This window comes from Natrix helvetica (assembly GCF_964273705.1).
Source record: "Natrix helvetica genome assembly, chromosome: 2".
NCBI lineage: Eukaryota > Metazoa > Chordata > Lepidosauria > Squamata > Natricidae > Natrix > Natrix helvetica.
The window spans coordinates 200,259,383-200,281,757 of NC_138552.1; the positions used below are offsets into that span (position 1 = coordinate 200,259,383).

General features: G+C 35.6%; 2 protein-coding genes across 3 annotated transcripts in view; both read right to left on the reverse strand.

Moving 5' to 3' along the window:
• Positions 1–1,310, reverse strand: part of MAP7 (microtubule associated protein 7) — a 116,289-nt gene extending 114,979 nt beyond the window's left edge. Inside the window, exon 1 of the mRNA XM_081945099.1 lies at positions 1,142–1,310. Within this exon, the coding sequence (XP_081801225.1) occupies positions 1,142–1,217 (76 nt within the window). The 5' untranslated portion in view covers positions 1,218–1,310. The remainder of the gene's footprint in view (positions 1–1,141) is intronic.
• Positions 1,311–3,333: 2,023 nt separating this feature from the next.
• The window catches only part of MAP3K5 (mitogen-activated protein kinase kinase kinase 5), a 126,521-nt gene continuing 107,479 nt past the window's right edge, over positions 3,334–22,375 (reverse strand). The window contains exons 23-30 of one of the 2 annotated variants that reach the window (XM_081945096.1): positions 21,893–22,061; positions 18,957–19,142; positions 17,804–17,909; positions 12,997–13,231; positions 11,124–11,236; positions 8,356–8,468; positions 6,411–6,487; positions 3,334–4,732 (exon numbers count right to left, since the gene is read on the reverse strand). In XM_081945096.1, the coding sequence (XP_081801222.1) occupies positions 4,666–4,732; positions 6,411–6,487; positions 8,356–8,468; positions 11,124–11,236; positions 12,997–13,231; positions 17,804–17,909; positions 18,957–19,142; positions 21,893–22,061 (1,066 nt within the window). In that variant the 3' untranslated portion in view covers positions 3,334–4,665. Of the gene's footprint in view, positions 4,733–6,410; positions 6,488–8,355; positions 8,469–9,359; positions 10,347–11,123; positions 11,237–12,996; positions 13,232–17,803; positions 17,910–18,956; positions 19,143–21,892; positions 22,062–22,375 lie in introns of those variants that run through there. The other variant, XM_081945097.1, reaches the window with a different exon arrangement.

Consider the following 22,375-nt stretch of genomic DNA (forward strand, 5'->3'; position numbering starts at 1 on the left):
ACTGGATTTGACAGTTCCTCTGTAGGCCTTCCTCTCAGACACGAGACAAGGTAGTACAGAAATAATTTCAATAGGTTTGAGTTCCCTGTCCTGGCATCTCTGTAATAGAAGACTACATACAGCCTACTGAATGAATTCATAAAGGCATAACTTGAGGGGGTGGGGGTGGGGGTGGGGAACCAACAAGCCTTGTTTCAGGGCTTCCTTCCCACAAGCCATTAATTCAGGATCCAATCTGGGTCAGTCATCCGGGATCGACCCAGATCGGATCCTGCCTGGCAACATTATCCCGGTATGTTTGCCTTCATTCGCGAAGCTCTTAATTCCCTATGGAGATTCACACTTTCCTTTAGTCTGGGGAATTTTTTTTTTAATTCCCAATGATGACACCCGAAGCATCACAGTTCGAGTTAACAATAAAGTTGCAAACCATGAACCTTCATCACAGTCTAATCACCCATCGTCACCATCACCATTCAACGGAGGGCCAGTTCTCTTCCCATCCTCGAATATATATATATATATATATATATATATATATATATATATATATATATATATATATATATATATATATATATATATATATATATATATATATATATATATATATATATATATATATATATATATATATATATATATATATATATATATATATATATATATATATATATATATATATATATATATATATATATATATATATATATATATATATATATATATATATATATATATATATATATATATATATATATATATATATATATATATATATATATATATATATATATATATATATATATATATATATATATATATATATATATATATATATATATATATATATATATTCACTAATATATATTCACACACACATATATAACATATATAACACAATAAGGCGCCGCTGCATTCTCCCTGCTGAATGACTGGCGCGCCAGGAGCTCGGAGCGCACCTGGTGTTTACAAGTATCTGCTCCCTCCGCCTTCTGCATAACATCCGGATACGGTCCCGGACGAACCGGTCTCCGGAAAGGGAAGGGAGAGAGAGAGGGCTTGCAATCCCCAGGTGCGCTTCTTCCCGGGCCACCGGCTCGGTAAAGGGGAGAAGGGACCGGGAGAAGGGTGGACGCACCTGCTTCGGCGGCAGAAGAAGCTCCGCTCCGCTGGTGGACGGCAGCGGCGGCGGCGGAGGTTGCCGACTCCGCCATCTCGCCTCTGAAAACTCTCGGCCGCCCCGCCCCAACAGCGCTTCTCTGCCCCACCCCTGGGGGGGGGAGGAGGGAGGGAAGGACGGAACGTGGCCCGGGCAGGTGAGTCGGAGAAAGTGCGCGCGCGCTCTCTCTCGCTCTCTGGCGTCACGGCAGGCTCCCTTTGCCCGGCTGAGGGAGATCAAAGTAAGGATTGGTTCCCGGGGTTTGTACGCCCTGCGAAGCGCCCTCTGGCGGGCAAAGTCAAGGGTGGCAGAAAAGCTACGGCTGGTGTCCCTTTTGGGGGATGGCTAAACCGCACGCTCAGATTTTCCACGCGCCGAATGACAAACGGACGAGCTGTCTTTTAATCTGGACTAACTGTATTTGTTAGTTTGGGGTTCAGTACGCCGTGCAACCCGGGAAAAGCATTTTGTGCTTCCAGGCAATGCCGGTTTCCCGACTGTTGCAGACTTAGCCTCGAGATGCATTAAAAAGGTGGAGAAGCGTCGAGGGCAGAATGTTTCCTTTTATGCCAAGTGCTGGAGGATTTGCTGTCAAAAACAAAAGGGTTTCTCAATCTGAAACCGAACACGATAAGGGTACTTAATTTTTAAAAAGGAGCAAACGCCCCTTAATCTCTGTGAAACGTTTTTCTGATAAATGTCGATTTCTTATATGTTTTCCGGCTGCTTTCCTCTAGTCTGCGGCTTCAGTAATACCATTTCATTCCTTCCTTCATTGGTTTGTTTTATTTAGTGTCCCGCGATGGCATCGTAAGTCATTGCCGGTTTTTTTAAAAAAATACATACATACATCCATATACTGTATTCACGTCCTCAAAAGAAGCTCGTGCAAAGAACCGCGTGCAAAATTTAATGCCTCCGCCAAGAGCAGCTGCTAATTAAACTGGAAATCCGTTGGCCGAAATCTACAAAAAATACTCGATAGACACAATGAGCAGTGAACTTTTGAATGAATTGGTGCCAAAGTCAAGGGAGGTCGAGCGCATGCTGATAATGGTAAACGTTTATTCCATAGGGAGATTGTGGTAGCAAGTTAATCAACTACAGCTTCCAACCGAAGGAAGGCATCATAAATGATATTAAAACAGCGTCAAGATAAAGGCACCGTATTCTCACCAGGAAGTCTACTTCGATTGGGATTCATTTTAAACAGACTTCCTGTTCTTTCAATCCTTGTCAGATTAAAAAGGATTAGTCAAAGTCTTAACATTTTCATTGTTATCATTTTAAAGGATTATTTACTATTTAAATATTTTTTCCAACATTTTTTTGGCATCAATTCATCCAACAAATGTTAGTATGCTTCTCAGTATTTTTATTTTACGCATTTTTATTTGTGGGAGTGTTTGGGGTGTTAAACATGAATCTGCAAAACCAGGGGACTTCAAAACCTGTATTTGTTTTGTTTTCTTGGGATCTGTTCTTTCTTAGCTAGACTGGACTACTTAAGACATAAAGGAGATGTATATTACCTGTAAAGTAAATATAATTGAAATGCTTATGATATCTACGCTTGGACTGATAAATGACATCCCCCAGCAGGTTTCATGTAGACATTAAATGGGAGCAGACAGAAAGTAGAATCCTAAGGAAAGGATAAAGTAAGGGCCAGATCTTCTCCTACCACCAATACCAGCTTTATGGATACCCTGTACCACTGTTAAGGAAACACAACCCGAAAATCTGAGGAGACTGCAGCTGTAGCTGCACAGGTGTGTGCAAACATGTATATGCAATTGTTAGGGCCTAGAGTTGAGTATGGCCTTGAATTTGCATATTACTTGGGTACACTCCAAAAAGAAGCAGGGCAAAGGTTAAAAATAAATAAAATTCACATTTGATCAATATGATATTATCACACTATATTTAATAGTTTTCTGTGTTAATTCATCGGCAAACTTTGTAGTTGTAGTCTTCAATCACTAATTGTTTTTGAGCATTATATACAATCCCTGGTAATTGCTGTGTAATTCTGTACTACAGCAACTCCAGATAGACATTCTTTTTCCGGTCAATATTTTATTTTCATTCATTTTACCATCATCATCTTAAATTTCCTTCATTTAAAAAAAATGTCACTTGGTTTGAAATAATCAAGACATATGTCCACATTTTGTATAATTCTTTATTTCTTAAATGTGTATCACAATGGATAGCTTTAAAACAAGCTAACAGTACTATATGTAATTCAGGAATATGTAACTGGTACAGTTCAATAATACATAAACAACACTAAAAAAGACACAAATACACTGTAGACTGGGATTTAAGTTACTAAAAATAAAACAATGTGACATTTAAGAAAGGATTGTTAAGTACCAAGTGGTGTAAAGGTCAGCATACTACAAGGAAAACTATCAAATATGTTCTACATTATCATTTCACTTATGGATTCCATCTCAGTTTAGCAAAACATTCACAGATCATAAGCAAAACATGTCCTCTCAAAAGGCAATACTCATGGGTCTTTGTCTGCAATCTTTCACTTCAAGAATGCTTTGGATTGCATCCAAAACCTCTCATAAATGAACAGATCTCTCTTATTCCAACCAAGCTAAGGTCCCAGAAACACCATTCCTAAGACAGGCCCTGGTTACAAACATTAACCTGTCATATTTGATTTTGTTTTAGTAATACAGAGTACAACATTACAAAAGTCCTGTATGAAGAATACGTTTAACTGATTGTGAAGGGAGACTGAAGTATTATGTGAATACTGTAATCTAATCAACTAACTCTTGGGAATTGTAGGGACTAAATCGATTGTAGGCAGATAAGGAAATGCATTTGATGGAATTAATTTTTGATAAGAGATAAAATTCTAGAAAGGCACTGCAAAATCAGAGTTTAGTTACTCTGTCATTTTCCTTTCCTTTTCTCCTCTCATGTCACTAATTTTTTGAAATTTGATTTTGATATAAGAAGGAAACAAACAGGCCATGTTAGCTCGGTGATCCTCTATGCCAGGGGCCGAATGCGTCATGCCCTGGCCACACCCATGCTCGGTTTAGCGAAGGGGGGAAAAGTCCCGATAAGTCATGTGATGCCACCCTGACAACATGAGTTTGACACCCCTGCTCTATGCAGTGACTAATGATCATGCACAACTGGTGTAGGTATTTCAATTAAGTACCTCAGGATTCCCTTGGCTAATATTCTCACGTTACGTGAACATGGCGAATAGTCTGGATAGGACTAATTTTGTGAAATATTATGTTAGAAAAGGAGAAGATTCCTGAAAATATTTAAGATAAAATAATATTTAATGTTGGGAGACCAATTTTTCAAGAAAAATAGGAATAGTTGCAGCCAGAAAGCTGCTGAAAGTGTTCTTTAGCAACAGTAAACAAATACTGGATTAAAGTGCAATAGCATCTCTGGGGGGTGGGGGGAATCCTGCAGGAAACATCCTGTTTTGTGTTGAGATGGAAGATTGCCTCTGCTCAGGGGCAAGTGTGCTTTTCTCGAAAATCAGAGATTGCCTTCCACAGCGTGCATATAATCCCACCTCTGTAAAAAAAAAAAGTCATAGCAGTTTTTAGTCAGTATTAAGTATCACAAAACACCAACTGCAGTACAAAAAATTAATAGGCGTAACCAGATCAGTGAATCTTAACATCTATGTTTATACAGCATATTGGACTTGCTTATTTTTAACCCTGGCTAGTGTTTTGGTGGCTGATCATGTGTGAACCCAGGTCATTTGACTGTTTATGATTCAACCTAATCTGCAGATCCAGAAAATGGGTTAATCCAGCAATTAAATTATCCAGTCACTAATTTTAGTTCCTACTAATGTACAAGTGAAGTGAGGCACGTGATTATGGCGGAAAAGTGGGGGGGATTTTCTCAGTCATGGCATTCTGTTTCTGGTATGCCTTAATGACTCTTTTGCACTAGGCTGCTTCAATTCACATATTCTTTTTTTCTAAATTTCATGTCTGCATATGGTAATAGATTTTTATAGGCTGCTATCCTTATTAATATATTCTTTCATTCTATTTCAAAAAAACCCTCTGTAATCCTCTCAGAAAGCTCCAATTAAGCTTGGTAGAAATATCCCCATGTCTTTTTTTTTTCCTTTCACAATGTTAAAACTTGAATTTTAGCTCAAAGTCGGTGCTTTAAAAATACATTTCATTACCTTTCCAATCTTTTCTAACATTCAGTATCCAGTGGCTTTAATTCTGGGAAACAGACTGCTCTATTACAATTTCAGCAAATGCTGAACCTGCAATGCTCTGTATAATTAACTGAACTCAGCAGTTAATGTTTTTCATATATTAAAAAAATCAAATATACCATCTCACCAAGGGAAGCTTTGTGTAAGCTGCCTTAGGCTAAGAAATGGATTCAAGAAAACAGAAAAGATAAGGGAAGGGAGAAGGAAGTCAGAGATTGTGGTCATTTTTATTTAATTTAAAGCAACAAATGAGAATGGATGTACTATAATGATTTGCATAAATAATTTTGCAGTTGCACAGTTGCAAAAAAAAAAGCTATTGTAAATACCAATGTGAATGCTTCTTATTTATTCAATGTCCCCTAGCCCTAATAATTGTTCATCAGCATCCATAACGTTTATTTCAATTATCAATGTTATGAAGTGGTCTTGGTTAAACGGTATTTGTCATATTTGTTCCCAGACATTCAATTTTCAATTGGAAGGTGTGATGGCTTCTTAGAACTGATCTACTGGGGGTGGATTTGGGAACAGGAAAAAATCTACATCTTTTGCTTTTTGGATTTCAGGCCCGCTAATCTGTTCTTCAAGCAACAAAGGCTCATTTGTAGAGCATGAAATGTAACCCAAATAAATATTTGAAGAATGTAGAAGCCAGAATGCCTGTGATTGGGCCTGTCAAATCAAAACTGTTACCTTATGCACAAAGTAACAATTTTTTAGATTGTAAAACTAACATATGCTACATCTGTGTGTACAAGTGGACTCATCAGGTTTTTTTTTCCTCTTTCCACATGCTGTATAGCTATATATTTGATATGTATAAATGCTCTTTTTCTGTATTATAATAATTTTATGGAGAAATCTGTTAGAACACATGCACAATTTATTATAAATGTAAACAATAAAAATAAAGTATTTTAATTCAGTATTTGAACTATTCTTTAGAGTTTTCATTAAATAATTATCTACGTGAATAATATAAATTATTTTAAAAATACTTACCTGAGTCTAAGGCATTTTAAATCATCCCTGGTAACATAGCAGAGTACATCCGTCAGTGTGTATTCTTCTGCTAGAAACTAAAAAAAAAAAAGGATTAGTTATGCTGATGGAGCTGCAAGTTATATTTTGCATTTGGTTTTTTATAATATGTCTGATTAATTAAAATATATTTGCCTTGAAATGTGTATTGTGGTATCAAAATGTTTAATACATTAATTCATATTATGGCACATCACATTTTATCACTGTTGCAAAAACTAATTGATACTGAAATGAGCTGAATTCTCATGGTCAGACACTACAAAGAAATATAATCAAGAATGGTCAAATATTAAATTAATGAAATAATGCTATTTAGAAGTTCCAGGTTTATTGATGTCAATGTAAAAGTAATACATGTAAAATGTTCTATAAAACCTTTTTTGACCCCTTTTTTATTTTTGTTTTCTAACTTTTCAAACTTGTTTTCTAACTTTTGTTAGGAAAACGCTCTGAAAAGATTTCACTAGCTTGACTAGACTAACTGAAGTTTTCTCTTTGAAAGAATTCCCGTCAAAGGGATAAGCAAAAACCACGCTTCATACTTAATCAGGGCCATGTGCCTGGCATGAGAGGAAGGAGTAAAAGATGTTTGCGACCACATTATCAGAGTCCCACCTCTTTTTTTACAAGCATTGCAATATGATTCACATGAAAAAAGTCAGGGCTTCAATCACACAACCAAGGCTATTATCTTAATTATTATTACACCCCACACATACCGAAGGAGAAAACTTTGATTTATGATCACAGCTAATTTAGCAGACACCAGGGATACTAATTTCTAATCTTAAAGAATAAATGGGAGTTTCTAATTTTTAAAACTTGTCTTGCTGACAGGAGAAATCAAGCTAAAATAAAGTACATGGATCAGTATATTAATATTACTATGGCCAGTAACAAGATTAAAGCTTTAAAACAATTGTTTAATATGAGCTAGTTCTTACATAGAATTCCCTACACAGAATTCTATGTGAGTACTCCTTTTAGAACCTTATTAAGAGATAGTTGTAATCTTTAGAAAACTTCTGATCTTTATAAAACTAACATAGACAAGACAGACATGCATTCATGTATGTGATTGAGTAAACCTTCATTTGGTTTTGTGGCTAATTTATATTGTATTTATTCCAAATGCAAATCAATGTACTTTATGTTTACCATAGTCAGATTATACTAGTTGGTTATTTCAATCTTTTGCAATCTGTCAGATTCTTGGGTATGTCTGTAAGACCCAAATAAGGGAGCAATATGCTGGGATCTATTTCAAAGTATTTTTAACAACTGATTTCAAGTTGGTGCAAAAATACAAATATAAAAATGTATCTTAAATATCTTAATTAAAATAAAAATGTTAGCAATTACGGTAGTTATATTTTATTTATTTACTAGATTTTTATCCAGCCTTTATTATTTCTATAAATATTTCAGGGGGTGAATGTAACTAATATCCTTTCCTCCTCCTATTTTCCCCATAACAACAACCCTGTGAGGTAGCTTTCCTGCCTCAGGTAGACTAGATAGAACTCATGGTCTCCCGGTTTCCAGCCTGGTGCCTTCTACATGCCATTTTTAAATATCTTAGAATATGATTTAGAATTAATCACTCCCGATATTGTAAAACATTCACTATCTTATCATAGAAGATGATGTCCTACATAACTGGGAAAAAAATAGCTTCTAACATTTGGAGTTACCCTTAGATAAAAGATCAAAAATTTCATGTAAAAATAGCCCTAAATCCAATCCTGAGCAGCATTATATATATTTTTTGCTTTCCATGATTTATTTTGTTTTTTCAACATTATCTTTATTCTACTAAAGTTGCAAACAAAACAAGAATTAAATGTTCAGTACTACTGAACAAAATAATAATAAAAAAATATCCAAGAAACATATTTCCTACCCTGTTTATAGTTTCTTTGTCAGCACCATGAATTCTCAGCCAATTAATAAGATCTGGATCCTCAATTCCTCTGTCCTGTGTACTAAAGTGAGAAACAGACAAGCCAGGAATATCTAAAAAAATGTTGACACGAGTTAGAATAGTTATATGATGATACACAATTCCAAATATAGCTACCCCTTTTCAAGAAGAATACATAAAAATTGTATATCACATACTCCATTCTGAGGCGTTCCAGATTAGTTGAACTAGAACTATCATCACTCTCAGCAAGTATTGTTATTGTGGTGCAAATTGGTTGGGATAATGGAAGTCATAATAAAAACACATTTGGAAAACACCACATGATAAAAGAATGATAGCCTTATAATTAGCTTTGTACACAGAAGTGATGCATGAGGTAAGAATTATGAATTTCAATACTGGGTTGGTTTTAACAATGATTCTAACTATAATTAACCTTAATTAGCCAAAAAAATGTTTTCAAGAGAAGGAATCTCTTTTTAAAGCAGCATGTTATAGCAGTTTAAATAAATCTTTAATCTGTACAAATACAGTGAGTATTTCAGTCATAGGTTTTGCGGATTACATACAAATCTCTACTTAATTCAATTACATTACTTGGCTTTCTTTTGGAATTCTCTCATAACACTGTAAAAACTGCATGCTAAATCAGACCAAAATCAAAAAGATCCAGAATTTCATTTGTATCAGTAGCCATTCAACGGCAGAGATAAAAATAAAAATCCAGGGGAAGATTGTTGGTGATGAGTCTTTTGTTAATACGAGGTTGTGTCAAACCTTGGCAACTTTTAAGACTTGTGGACTTCAATTCCCAGCATGACTGGGTGAGGAATTCACAGGTCTTAAAAGTCGCCAAATTTGGATACCCCTGGGCTACAGTATATAATTATTTATTAATAACTGCTTTCCTATCAGGCATTGTGACTGGCTAAAACAAACCAGCAAAACCCCAATAAACATTTAAAAGCTCATTTTTTATATAAAAAAAATAGTTCTGAAAAGACTCCTTTAGTTTAAGAAAATGGTCATGACTCTTTTTTTGAAAGCAGAAAATTGGGAGAAGGAGAAGGTCAAGCCCTATTCACTACTGAAAAACTGAACAGCACTTAATTGTATCCAGTGAAATGTTTACTTGTCTTTATAATTTTTTTTAAAAAAACTCTTAATTCTAATTTTTCTTGAGAGTAGGAAGAAACACATTCACCCAGCTACTTTCCTTCCTATCCTAAGACCAACAGAAAATGATGCTGCCCTCAATCTTGCTGACATCCCAATATATTCTTCCTGGATACTTGGAAAAGTTGTTCTGCTGTCGCCTAAACAACTTTTAACGCACAACATTCTCTGAGCCTCGGTTGAAATTCCAGTCTTATCAAGCATGATTCACTCTGGGAGATACCTCTTCCAATTGACAAATACAGAAGTCTGGTTACTCCATCCATGCGTAAACACTTTTCACTGTGGACCGACTGGATTTTTTTCCCCATTGAAACTATTGAGATGACTGATTGAGTTATTGACCACTAAGTTGGGGGGAACCCTAAAACATTTTTTGGCATCACTTGGCAAACGGTTGTCAAGTGGGCAAATAAAATTAAAAAGCTGAAACTTGAGAAAGCTGGTTTACCTGTGAGGATTAATGAGGTCTTATAAACTACCCTAAAACATTACATAAGGAAGGGAAGTAAGGAGGCTAGGCTCCTTGGAGTAGTAGTCAATGAGAAACCAAATAAAAGAGACGAGTCCTTTCCTTTATTCTTCCAATTGAATGTATTAGAATGCATTGATGAGCCGTGGTGGCTCAGTGATTAGAATGCAGTATTGCAGGCTACTTCTGCTGACTGCTAGCTACCAGCTGTTTGGCAGTTCGAATCTTGCCAGATCAAGGTTGTCTCAGCCTTCCATCCTTCTGAGGTTGGTAAAATGAGGACCCAGATTGTTGGGGGCAATATGCTGACTCTGTAAACCTTTTAGAGGGGGATATAAAACACTGTGAAGTGATATATAAGTCTAAGTGCTATCGCTATTGCTATTAGGATAGGTTCTGGTTAGTCAATTTCAGGGCTTTGCAATCTTTACATTGAGACCTATTTAAAAACAAAAACAAGATAGTGGTCTCTCCTTACAGCCAAAAAGGAGCAAGGAGTACGAAAGCAAATCAGAGGCTTGGTGGAAGGGATAGTCCTACAGAAAACCTGCAGGACCAACTGGACAACTGCAAGTTGTCATTTCAAGCTACCCCCATCATGTACATTAACGTGCAGTATATTGCCTCTGGAGATGAGAGAGGAAGAGGGAAAATACCATTTACAGAGCAAGTTAGAAGTAGATGAAGATGGTGGCATGCAGAAATACCATCTAGAAAGGGGCAGTGGACAATCATTACACAGGGGTGAAGAGTGTATGTGATTTTGTCCAAAGTCTCCTTGTGAATGCATACATGCAAGATAGCAAAATTAACTGGGGGGTTCATTCATCCCTTTTAACCAGAAAGAACAAAAGTCTGAAAAAGAAGCCAGAGAAAATTTATCTTAGCTAGTCGTATCTCTTTTCACGTTCTAAACAAGTATGTCATATTTTTATTTCAATTGATTAACTGTCCAAAAGGGATGCTTAGCTGGTGAAAAAGTCATCCTGATGGGAACAAAAGCAGCACACTGAAAGTAGTACACTGGAAGGTTTGACTATATTGGTTTCAAAAGTGCTGTGAAGAGCAATTACTTTTGAGGAGTTCAAATAAGCACCTAATGGTTGAGTCTTAAGCTTTAGATGTTTGATCTCTCGTTCTTTTTCTTCTATAGCATGGTGCAGGAGGGCTTGAAATTCTCTTTCCTTCTGCACTAGCTCTTCTAGTAATCTGTTAGAAATGAAAGGGAAATGAGGAGTTAAACAACATTATTTATTTGTTAAGAACTAATGATATTTTTGAAAAGTAGAGCTGTTTCAGTATTGCATTAGCAATGGTCAAACACTCTCCCAATATCTTTAGGAACTTCAACTGTAAGAGCAAACTTTACTGCCTACCAGGAACAGGTTATCTGGACCACAAACACAGAAGGCCCTTTTGTGCTTATGCGTAACTAATATCCCCTTAAGTAAATACATCTATTTATTTTATTACATCATTTCTCTCTGCCTATTGCATAAGTATTGCTAGGCAGAACATAGCAACTTTATGAAGAAAACGCCCTCATTAAAAATTTAATCAGAGAAAATAGTAAAAAAAACCAAGCTGTGATGTACTAATCTTAGCTAATCTGCAAGATAAACCACAAGCTTCAGCCTAAACATGAATCTTTAACAGAGTTTCCAGTGTTTGTAAGGAAAGAAAAATCTAAAACCTAGCAGCTGTTGGCTTAAATAGCCAAATGATTCCAGGAAAACTCCATCTTTAGTTATGAATAGAGTTGTGTTTCTCCATGTAAGTGTAGAAGTAGGAGATTCTCCCAGATTCTGATCTCCTGCTGGAATAATGATAATAGATGGAAATTGTGGTCATACGGGTCCCTGCTTAGTTGTCAAGAGAAACTTCACTCAATCTTAGGACTTTTTAAAAATAGAATATGGACTCTTAGTTTGAGTGAAGTATTGAAAGTTTTTGGAAGTGCTAATATCACTCTTATTCAGACCATCATGCTAATTGGACCTACCTACCATACAGACGTGGTCTTCAGCAGGTTTTGACTAGTTCTGGAGAACCGGTAGCGGATATTTTGAGTAGTTTGGTAAATACCACCTCTGACTTGCCCCGTCCCCATCTATTCTCCCGAGTCCCAGCTGATGGGAAGAGAATGGGGATTTTACGGTATCCTTCCCCTGGAGTGGGGAGGGAATGGAGATTTTACAGTATCCTTCCCCTGCCATGCCCACCAAGCCACACACACAGAACTGGTAGTAAAAAAAAAATGAATCCCATCACTGCTGATATACCAGTACTGCAGTACTTTTAGTCTGCTTCAGGGACAATTCAAGGTGTTGGTTATGAATGACAAAGTCTTTTATGGCTTGGGGCCTGGCTATTTGCAGCAAAAAGTTACTCCTGGTGAAATTTGATCACTCCAGGGACTGTCTACTAAAAGTATCCACCTCACATGTGGTGAAGTGGGAGACCACTTGGAGGGAGCTGCTTTCTGCAGGTGCTGCCCTCTTGTGGTACACCTTACTATGAGCTCTAAGAACTCTGTCTTCTTTCTTGATATTAGGAAATTGTTGTTTTTTTTAAAAAAAAACCTCTCTCAAAAGGCGTATAGAACTGGGGAGCAAGGAGTGTTTGTAACTGAGATGATTGGTGGTGTTATTAATGTGATTAATATGTTATACAATTATAACTACATGAGTATAATATGAAATGTATGTTACTTCAATATGGTTATGATTTTTCACATAATTTAAATATTAATGCGCTCTTAATGTTTTGCTGTAATTTGCCTCAGTAATATCCTATTGAGGTAGCATACCCTGTCACCTTCCACTGGTTCAGGGCATGATTGGCCAATTACTAAAACTGGATTGATAAAGGTAAAGTAAGACAAAACAAAAACAAAAATATGCACATGATGCATGCTTCCATTTGAAAACCTTGAACCAGTTTTGTAAATAGGGGAAATTCAGACGCACCTATTAGTTTCCAATTTCAGCCTCCCAAGTTGAACATTGAGAGATCTCTGGGCAGCCTGAGAATCATGAGATACTGTTGAACTAAGGGTGCTCACTCCTGAGGTAGCTACTGCATCATCCAATACAAGGCAAGGAACCTGAACTGCTGGGTCAGGAGCATGTTCCTCTTCAGCTTCAATCTCATCTTGATCTGCATTATCACTCTCAGATGCTAAGCTGAAGTGCGTCCTCAACTCTGCAAGAAATTAAATTGTTTATTATCGGAAACAAGTATGATGAACTCCACAATCTCAGAGCTGCTATTTACCTAGATCAGGGCTATCAAACCCATAGGCCGGATGCGTTATGCACTGGCCACGCCCACCCCCATGTTAGTGAAGGGGTGGAAAGTCGCGATATGTCGTGTGATGTAACCCTGCATGTTCAACACCCCTGATCTAGATGATAAACTTAAAAACATTTTTATATATAGTGTTTTTTATATAAAACACTTTATATAAGTTGAGATTACTAGCCACATTGAAGCTTTCATGCAAATCATGAAATAAGAGATTCCAGAGTACTGTGGTAGTCATTAGCAGCAAAAAAACAACCATAACAACAACAACAATCATTCCTTATTTTTAAGAAATTTCGAACCCTCCTGTGTTTCCTCTGACCTCTGGATTCTGTTAATAGGATCTTTAGAGGAACCAGCTCTCCTGGAATCTAATGTGCATATATGTTATTATGAATGGCGGAAATTTATCACATATAGCAATAGCAATAACACTTATATACTGCTTTATTGTGCTTTTACAGCCCTCTCTAAGATCTTTACAGAGTCAGCATATTGCCTCCAACAATCTGGGTCCTCATTTTACCAACCTTAGAAGGATGGAAGGCTGAGTCAACCTTGAGTCGGTGAGATTTGAACTGCTGAACTGCAGCTAGCCGTCAGCTGAAGTAGCCGGCAGTACTGCACTCTAACCACTGCACTACCTCGGCTCAGTATTATTGGCAAAATTAATTTTTTTATTTGAAAACTAAATTTTGCACATTGCTGTTTCTACAATATTTTAAGATGACACAATAATTTCCTCTCAAATTTCCTACTGCTTGTACGTCTTCAATCAACTTTTTCTTTAACCTTTGGAAAATGAAAGGGTTAGCAATATATCTTGAAGTCTTGGCTCAGTTAATTTTCCAACAGATGACCAAATACCTATTATTATTGTTTTTGTTGTTGTTGTTGCTATTGTTATGCTTCTCCATGATCGTTCTGTAAAATGGTGTAGGAAAGTATTATCTAGATCTTCTTTCTCACTTAGTGGCCCAGAGCATAGCCACTCAATAAAACATTCATTGTTTCTCCTTCCTCCTATTCGCACCCAAATGCTCTTAAGTAGATTCTTATGCTCAAATTCCTGGATCTCAATATGTGTGGGCACTTCTTTCACATACAAATATAACCTATAATGCATGCTTACCCTTTGCCTTCCCCTTTGAATAAATTATATCCTCCAGTCCTTCTTTTCTACTTACCAGATTTCAGTAATATCTGCTAAACCACATTTATTTTCCCGCATTCAGCTTGTTCCTCATATTATGTACATTTATAGAGAGACACTGGAAATTTTAGATCACATAACTTTGCCGATTCCTTCCTACATTTATTCACATGCTCATTATTCAATTGCCCCAACAGTCTGCATACGCTGCATAATTGGCATTGCATATTTTCTAGGCTCCTTTCCCCAGAGGATTCAATTAAAGCCTTGAGATAAAGTATGCAAGATGATGATGATTGAAATGTACATGCCGCCAACTCCTTCCTTTTTATGAGGTACAGCCCATTTGTTGCCAGGAGTCTTTTACCAAAGAACACAGACTACCGTAACTCAACTGGCAGCCATCTACATTGTTAGCCAATATTTTTCTCTTTCTTCCCTGGCCTTCCCTTCCCTTTAACCCAAAGAACTGAAACAAACTACTTGTGCCCAGGGCTTCTTTACTAATCTCCTTTCCTTGGAGAGCCTTCAAGACTCTGTGTCATGTCTTCCAGTTTGGATTGGCAGAAAGGGATGAACATGTTAAATCATGATTTTTTTTTCTTGTTTATCCCTTCAAAATGTTTCACTTTTCATCCAAGAATTCTTGAATGAGAAGCATTTTCAAGGTAAAAAACCCCTTTGGGACAACCATGACTAGGAAGATTGAGAATCTCCACAAACATACAGTTCATTTTCCCACTGAATTCATTTCTTTTTCCTTACATACCCAACTCTAATTTCCATATACTGTATTTTTTGGACTATAAGACGCACCAAGACTTTGAAGAGGTAAGTAAGAAAAAAAAATGTTTGCCTTCCCTCAGCCCCCAGCAGCCTTCTGCAGGGGTGAGGGAAGGCAAAAAAGCCTCAGTTTTTGTGAATGGGCCATTTGTTGCAAACCTGAGGCTTTTTTGCCTTCCCTCAGTCCCCAGCTGCAGGCTTTAGCCGGGCTGCAGCAACGCAAAAAAGCCTCCATTTTTGTGAAAAACAAGCATTTTTGCCTTACCCCTGCCCTGCTGAAGCCTGCAGAGGGCTGCTGGGGGCTGAAAGAAGGCAAAAAACCCTCAGTTTTTGCGAAAAACGGGCTGTTTTTCACAAAAATGGGATGCGGGGTGGGGCTTCAGGAGGCTAAAAAGGCTGTATTTGGTGTATAAGATGCATCAACAGTTCCACGCTCTTTTAAAGGGGGGGGGGGGAAGGTGCCTCTTATACTCCAAAAATACTGTAACCAAAACCAAATTCCTAAGACATTCTCATATTTTTTTAAACAAATATTGATCACTCAAAAGAAACCTTTCTATCAGCACTTTCATATCTTAAACATTCTCCATCAGTTTTTCTATTTTGCTAAACAGTTTATAATGTTTATCTAATTTTTCTTTGCTTTTCTATATAACTTATCATTTGCTCCATTTTTTGTATCAAACATAACTACCTTGGTTTTGATACGTACCAGATTCCTACCACTTGTTGAATCGTGCAATCCAAAATTTAGTACACATAATTTGGGACCAACAACAACAACATGAACATAGCACCAACATACAGTACTAAAGTATATTATCTGGCTTGTTACTGCACTGTTCTTATTTTTTTCTCACTGAATTTTTTTCTCATTTATATCCTTTCAACCAGAATTCCTGCACACAACTTAGTTTTCATTTTTCAGTTCCATTCTTTGACATTTCATTATTGCTTTCACAAAATTACCTAAAGCACTCTAACAGAATTTTATCCTAAATCATTACTTTCATGTTTAATTCATTTCAATTTGCCAAAGGCTCAATTTGCTGTTTACTTTTAGCCACTTAAAACAATGTATGCTGTTTTATTTTTATCAAAACAGCCATTCTTCACATCTTTAAATTAATGTAACACTGTATCTTCTTTTGCAGCATTCAGTATTTTTATATAATCTTCTTCCCCACAACTTTGTTTCCATATATTTTGGTAGAATTGTGTAACAATTCTTTCCACATTCCCTTTTATGTGTACTTTTTATTAATTTTTTTAAGATTAATTTTCATGCAGAATTTGAGCTTTCTCTTCCTGCACTTCTATTTCTTTCTTTCTTTTTTCCTTTTCTCTCATTTCTTCCAACAGATAAGATACTGTCCCACATTTAGTATCTCTCATCACCTTTGTATCTTAAATGGATTATCTTGATCTTTCATCAGGAACAACCAAATGTATCAGGCTTTATATTTATATTCAGTCTTTTGCCATGTGTTTATATTGTCTTATGTAGGAATCATGTATTCAAAACCCAGACATTTTTTTCTAAGTAGGTATTCACAATCATCATTCTCACTCATGAATATCTGAATGGCCCAATCACTTGTTCTGTACCTCATTCTTCCTCACTCATTCATGTCACAGAATAACCTCCCCCCCTTCCCATATCTTCATTCAAAATAGTACAGAACTTTAATTAAAACCCATGTCAGTATCTTCTATTATTACCATTCACTGAACTGCAGCATAAAACTACCACAAATATTTGGATTATACTTTTCTTACATTACCACAATAATATAGATGACATCTGTTCATTCATAATTAAACCTACTTCTTTAACCCCTTTCTTATATTATGAGCTACTCCACTAGTTCAGATCATCTTCCTTCAGACCTACATCCTTGTCCTCTCTTAATTTCACGGACATACAACATACTGTCCCTTCTTTTCCTCAATTTCATTCATTAATGTGACTTCTCTAAAATTTCAGTCTTTTTCACTGCCAGAATGGTCCTTAAATAATTGGCCTGGGTTATTTAAGTTTTCACATAATTGTCTTTAGTAAGATAGAGAAGCTATAGCTATGTCACATATAGTATTCCTTCTAATTCCTACTAATGATAACCAAAGTATCAATTGTTTGTATATTTCGGACAGCATGATGTAATAATACTCAATCAAAGCCCAGTTTTATTTATTTGTTTGTTTATTAAACTTATATCACACCCATATTGCCTAGAAGCAACTCTAGCTTTACCTAAACAAGTTCACATTATTCTATGCAAACCATGGTTTCTTACCTGGAGACTTTGGAAATTGATCTATGGCTGGCCACATCTTATTAGCTGGGAAGGATATGTGATAACACTGAGACGTACATAGGACTTGTAAAACAGTCAAATATACTGACATATATTCACAGCTCAGAAGTGAACAGGAATAAACAAATGTATAAAGTACGCCAAATCCAGCAGCTATTCCTTCCATATTAAGTATGCAAGTAGTTAAATTATTTTAAAAAGTGACTAATATCTTACCAGGTACTAAAATAGTAATAGCCGTCTGCACAGCTTTGCGGATTATGCTATCCAGTGCAAACATCCAATGTGGTTTAATATTGTGGGTTCGTAGAACTTTATTCACCTTGAAAGAAATACCAGAATGACAAAACTATTATTGATCTTTAAAGAACATCATGGAGATAATTCAGTCTGGATATACCAACACTCTCCCTAAATAATCAGTTCATCATCTAACAAGTGATCAATATTTGAAGAACAAAATACTTCTGAAAGACAAATTTGTATCCATTTGTATGGATTCACTTAATTTATAATTTCTTTCTACTAACCAGTATAACACAAAATGTGTTATTTTAGTTACTTAAAAAACAATCTGTATAATCTGTATCTTCTATGCAGACAAAGTCTTTCGTATTTAACAATATCTAAACATGTGTGAATCCATTATTAAATCTTCAATACAATTTTTTTTCTGAGTTAGCAAATATACATCACACAATAACAAGAAGCTATCATTCACTTTATAGAAGGTATGCAACTATAGTACCTAAACAAACATTAGAAATCTACAAATATTTAATAATATTTTTATTATTCAATTTTGAAAGCCGTGAAAGGTTTCTATTCTTCTTCCCAATATTTGGGCTGGAGAAATGAATGATACCCTTCTTCTCTAGATCTCAAAGATCAGAGAAAGTTGCATCATATTCACCAAGAAACAGATTCTTTGCCATAATATACAGAAGGAGAAGGATTCTGCCTCAAGCTATCATTATTAAACAGATGCACATGCACAAATCCATCTAAACCAGGGGTGTGAAACTTAACAGCGTCACATTGTCATCACATGACGTATCATGACTTCTCCCCCCCTTTTGCTAAACAGGTGATGGACATCGCTAGCATGTGACACATTCGGCCTGCAGGCCGCGAGTTGACACCCCTGATCAAAACTGAATAGTCTCTTCTAAAGACATTTTTAAATGTTTACATTCTTCATGACTTGATGGCCATGTCAATGCCTCTGAAGCTCATATGCTGGGAGACTAATGGGCTTCCTTATGCAGTTGGCTGGCCACTGCTGGACTAGATGGGCCAAGGGTCCAATTCAACAAGGATTGCTTATGTTCTTAAAATTAGCAAAACAACAAGCCCAAAATATACTTACTGCATCTTGGAAACCAAAGAGTACTAACTGAACTTGGCTAATGCCATGACTGTCGAAGTCCAGCTCCAGTTTCAGCTTTGAAAGTGTATTTGCAATGATTTTGCGATCTGTAGATCTTACAAATTCTCTGAGGCTAGCAACTAAAGTTGTAATGTGTTCCCATTTCAACTTAAGCTCTTCAGGACCCTGTTAGAACAACAAAAATAGCTAAATTCATTTGTACAACTCTGGTCAGTATTAATAAAAATTAAGACTATAGCTCCCTATTCAAATTCTGCATGTGTTTATTTATTTGCTGCCCATCTTGTAATGAAATTATATATTTCAATGAAGTTTCCCCCAAAAAACTGTATCACATATATTTTTTGTGGTTTACTAAGTGAGCATTAAAACCAACAAGCTTCAGTTAATGATATATGTATACCCCCCTATTATATATGGTCCCTGATCTGACAATAGACTACGAATGCTAGTGTAGTAAAGGTGAGATTTGAAAGAATTACTACGGTATATATATTCTGTTTGAAGTGTAGTTTATGATTGGGATTGTTGGAAACAGGATGTCAAATTCTGAACAATGAGAGAAACATAATGTAAATCACAAAGGTTCAATTTGAAGAGAACATAATAATGTTGTTTTCAGTTATTATGAGTACAAAATTGTTCATCCAGTAACTCAGTCAACATTAGTAAAGGTTGCAAAATCACTTCAGTAAGAATTAGCTTAAATTGTTTCCATCCTCTACAATTGTCTGAGGAAGGAACAATTTAAAAGAAGTCCTTGGAAGAATTAATTGTGGACTGTGCCTTTGAATAATTAAAACTGAATCATAAAAGGGACTGGAAGCATATCAAGTATGCCTTTCTATGTGAAATGTCACTAGAGAATGTTACTTTGAAGCAAACCATTTCCATTTTTTTTTCTTGTAAATTCAAATGTTATGACCTAGAAATGATAAAATTAGAATCACTGGCATAATAGTTCAGACTGAACAGCACTGGAACAGATCTATATATCCACAAGGAAACTCAGATTTGACATAAACATACACACAGTTGAATCATGGAATACCAAAGTAAATTAACTAAGTGTCGTCTAACTATTAAAATGCAACTTCAGCAATCTATTTGTACACTGTCTTTTTTTTTTAATAACACCTGCTATCAGTTCCATGTTTCTGCTGCTCTTGTTAATTTCAATATTAATATTAATTAATATTAATATTCTGGAAAATATTCAATGCTAAAATAGATTTTTAAAAGGTTTTTGACATATACATCGATAACAGAGGGCTTTAAAAATTAATATTCAAATGAAGCCAAATTTTTCCTTTTAGGATCGATGGATAAACAATTAGGGGGGAAAGCCACTGAAGATTGCTTCAATATATTATTACTGAAATGAGATTACTATATGCACAAAGATGCAAAGATTGAACACTCCCCCCTATGGATGAACGGTTGGTGATATGGACAGAACTTGCTGAGATAGACAAACTAACTTCTTTGATTAGAGAAAGGACAACATCTACATCAGTGTTTCTCAAACTTGGCGACTTTAAGTCCTGTGGACTTCAACTCCCAGAATTCTGGGAGTTGAAGTCCACAGGACTTAAAGTCGCCAAGTTTGAGAAACACTGATCTACATTTATTGGTACTTGGAAACCTCTTGTGTAAAAATGAAAAAAAAAATGAAGTTGTGATTTATGGTTTTGATGATGAGACACAAAAGATTATAGAAAGAAGAGAGTCATGATATATCTTTAGAGAGAGAGGTTCAAATGTAATTGTAGTTATGGTTGCTGTGTGGAATATCACTCCTTTATACCGTTGTATCTTTATAGTTTTCTCTTTTTTCATATTTTCTTCTATTTTCTTTTCTAATTGCACTTTTAGCTTTTTTGTTATTGCTCTCCTTTTTGTTTCTCGGTTTTAATATAGTTTGCACTAGTCCTTATTACTGCTCTTTAAATTTTTAACAAAAATTTCACACACACACACCTCTCTCATATTCTTCAGATTAGCTGTTTCAAGTGGTCTTTGATTAAAATTTGTGCATGTGAAATAAAACTGATTCTTCTGACAGTTTGGAACCCAAAGGAGAACCATACTCTCAATGTGCCTTTTTCTAGTCCTGATCTTCCAAAATGACTTCAATTGTTGTCTTAAAAGCCATAAACTTTAAAAAAAAGCCTGAAAACTATGGACAATTGCATTAAACAATTGTTACATCCAAAAGTGTAACATTCCTATTTACAGTTGTCTTTTAAATTTTTAATTGATTACACTGTAACACTTATACCAATAATACTTTTTCTGTATTGATATAAAATATACAGAAATAAGTGATTCTGAATAACGTTCTCAAACTATTTCAGCAACATTTGTCACTGCATATCTACTGCATAATTTGACTTTGTTACTTTATTTTTTATAAAATCAAGATAACCTAAAATTTTGCCATTCATTTATAAATACTACCAATGATGACTGGTAAAAACAGAAAACCCCAAAATAATATTAACAATGCAGAAACTTGTACAGTATTTAACTCTTCTACGCCTTATTTTGACAAATATATAGAAAAATTGTTTCTGGTTTGGATAATCAGAATATATCTAATTGTCAGGGATTCATTATTTTTCTGCATAATTCCCAATAACATTTTCAGAAGGGATATCTCAGGCATAAAACCATTACATTAGTAAGCATTAATGGCAGATAAGTAAAGGTACAACTATAGTTTAATCTTGCAATTATTTGCACTTAAATATATTTATTCTCTGCAGGATTCCTAAAAACCTGCCGATGATCACCTGTAAAGAAATATGTCACTACAATATTACATAAACTTGCAATATGTTTTGATCCCAACATACTATCCAATGTATTTTGTTTTTAAAATAATGCTAAACATATTACACATGTTTCTTTACCTGAGCTAAGGCTTCCATCAGATTTCTCACTACCTTATCCTGGTCTTCTGTTAGAATTCTGTGAAGGGTAGCTCTTCGTTCACTGTCCTTTTTTAGCATAAAAAAGCCAGAATCCTTCTCTTCTGGTGAAGGAGGAGCACTGTGATCCTCAAAATTCTCATCTGGGATGCTGTGAATATTTAACAGTAAAAACTATCATGAAGAAACCCCTTTTTAAAAAATGATTTTCTTTTTCATAACCTAGCATGGATATAGACTAGACTAGAATAGACTAGAATAGAATTTTTTATTGGCCAAGTGTGATTGGACACACAAGGAATTTTTCTTTGGTGCATATGCTCTCAGTATACATAAAAAGACAAGATACATTCGTCAAGAATCATAAGGTACAACACTTAATGATAGTCATAGGGTACAAATAAGCAATCAGGAAACAATCAGTATCAATATAAATCGTAAGGATACAAGCAACAAAGCTATAGC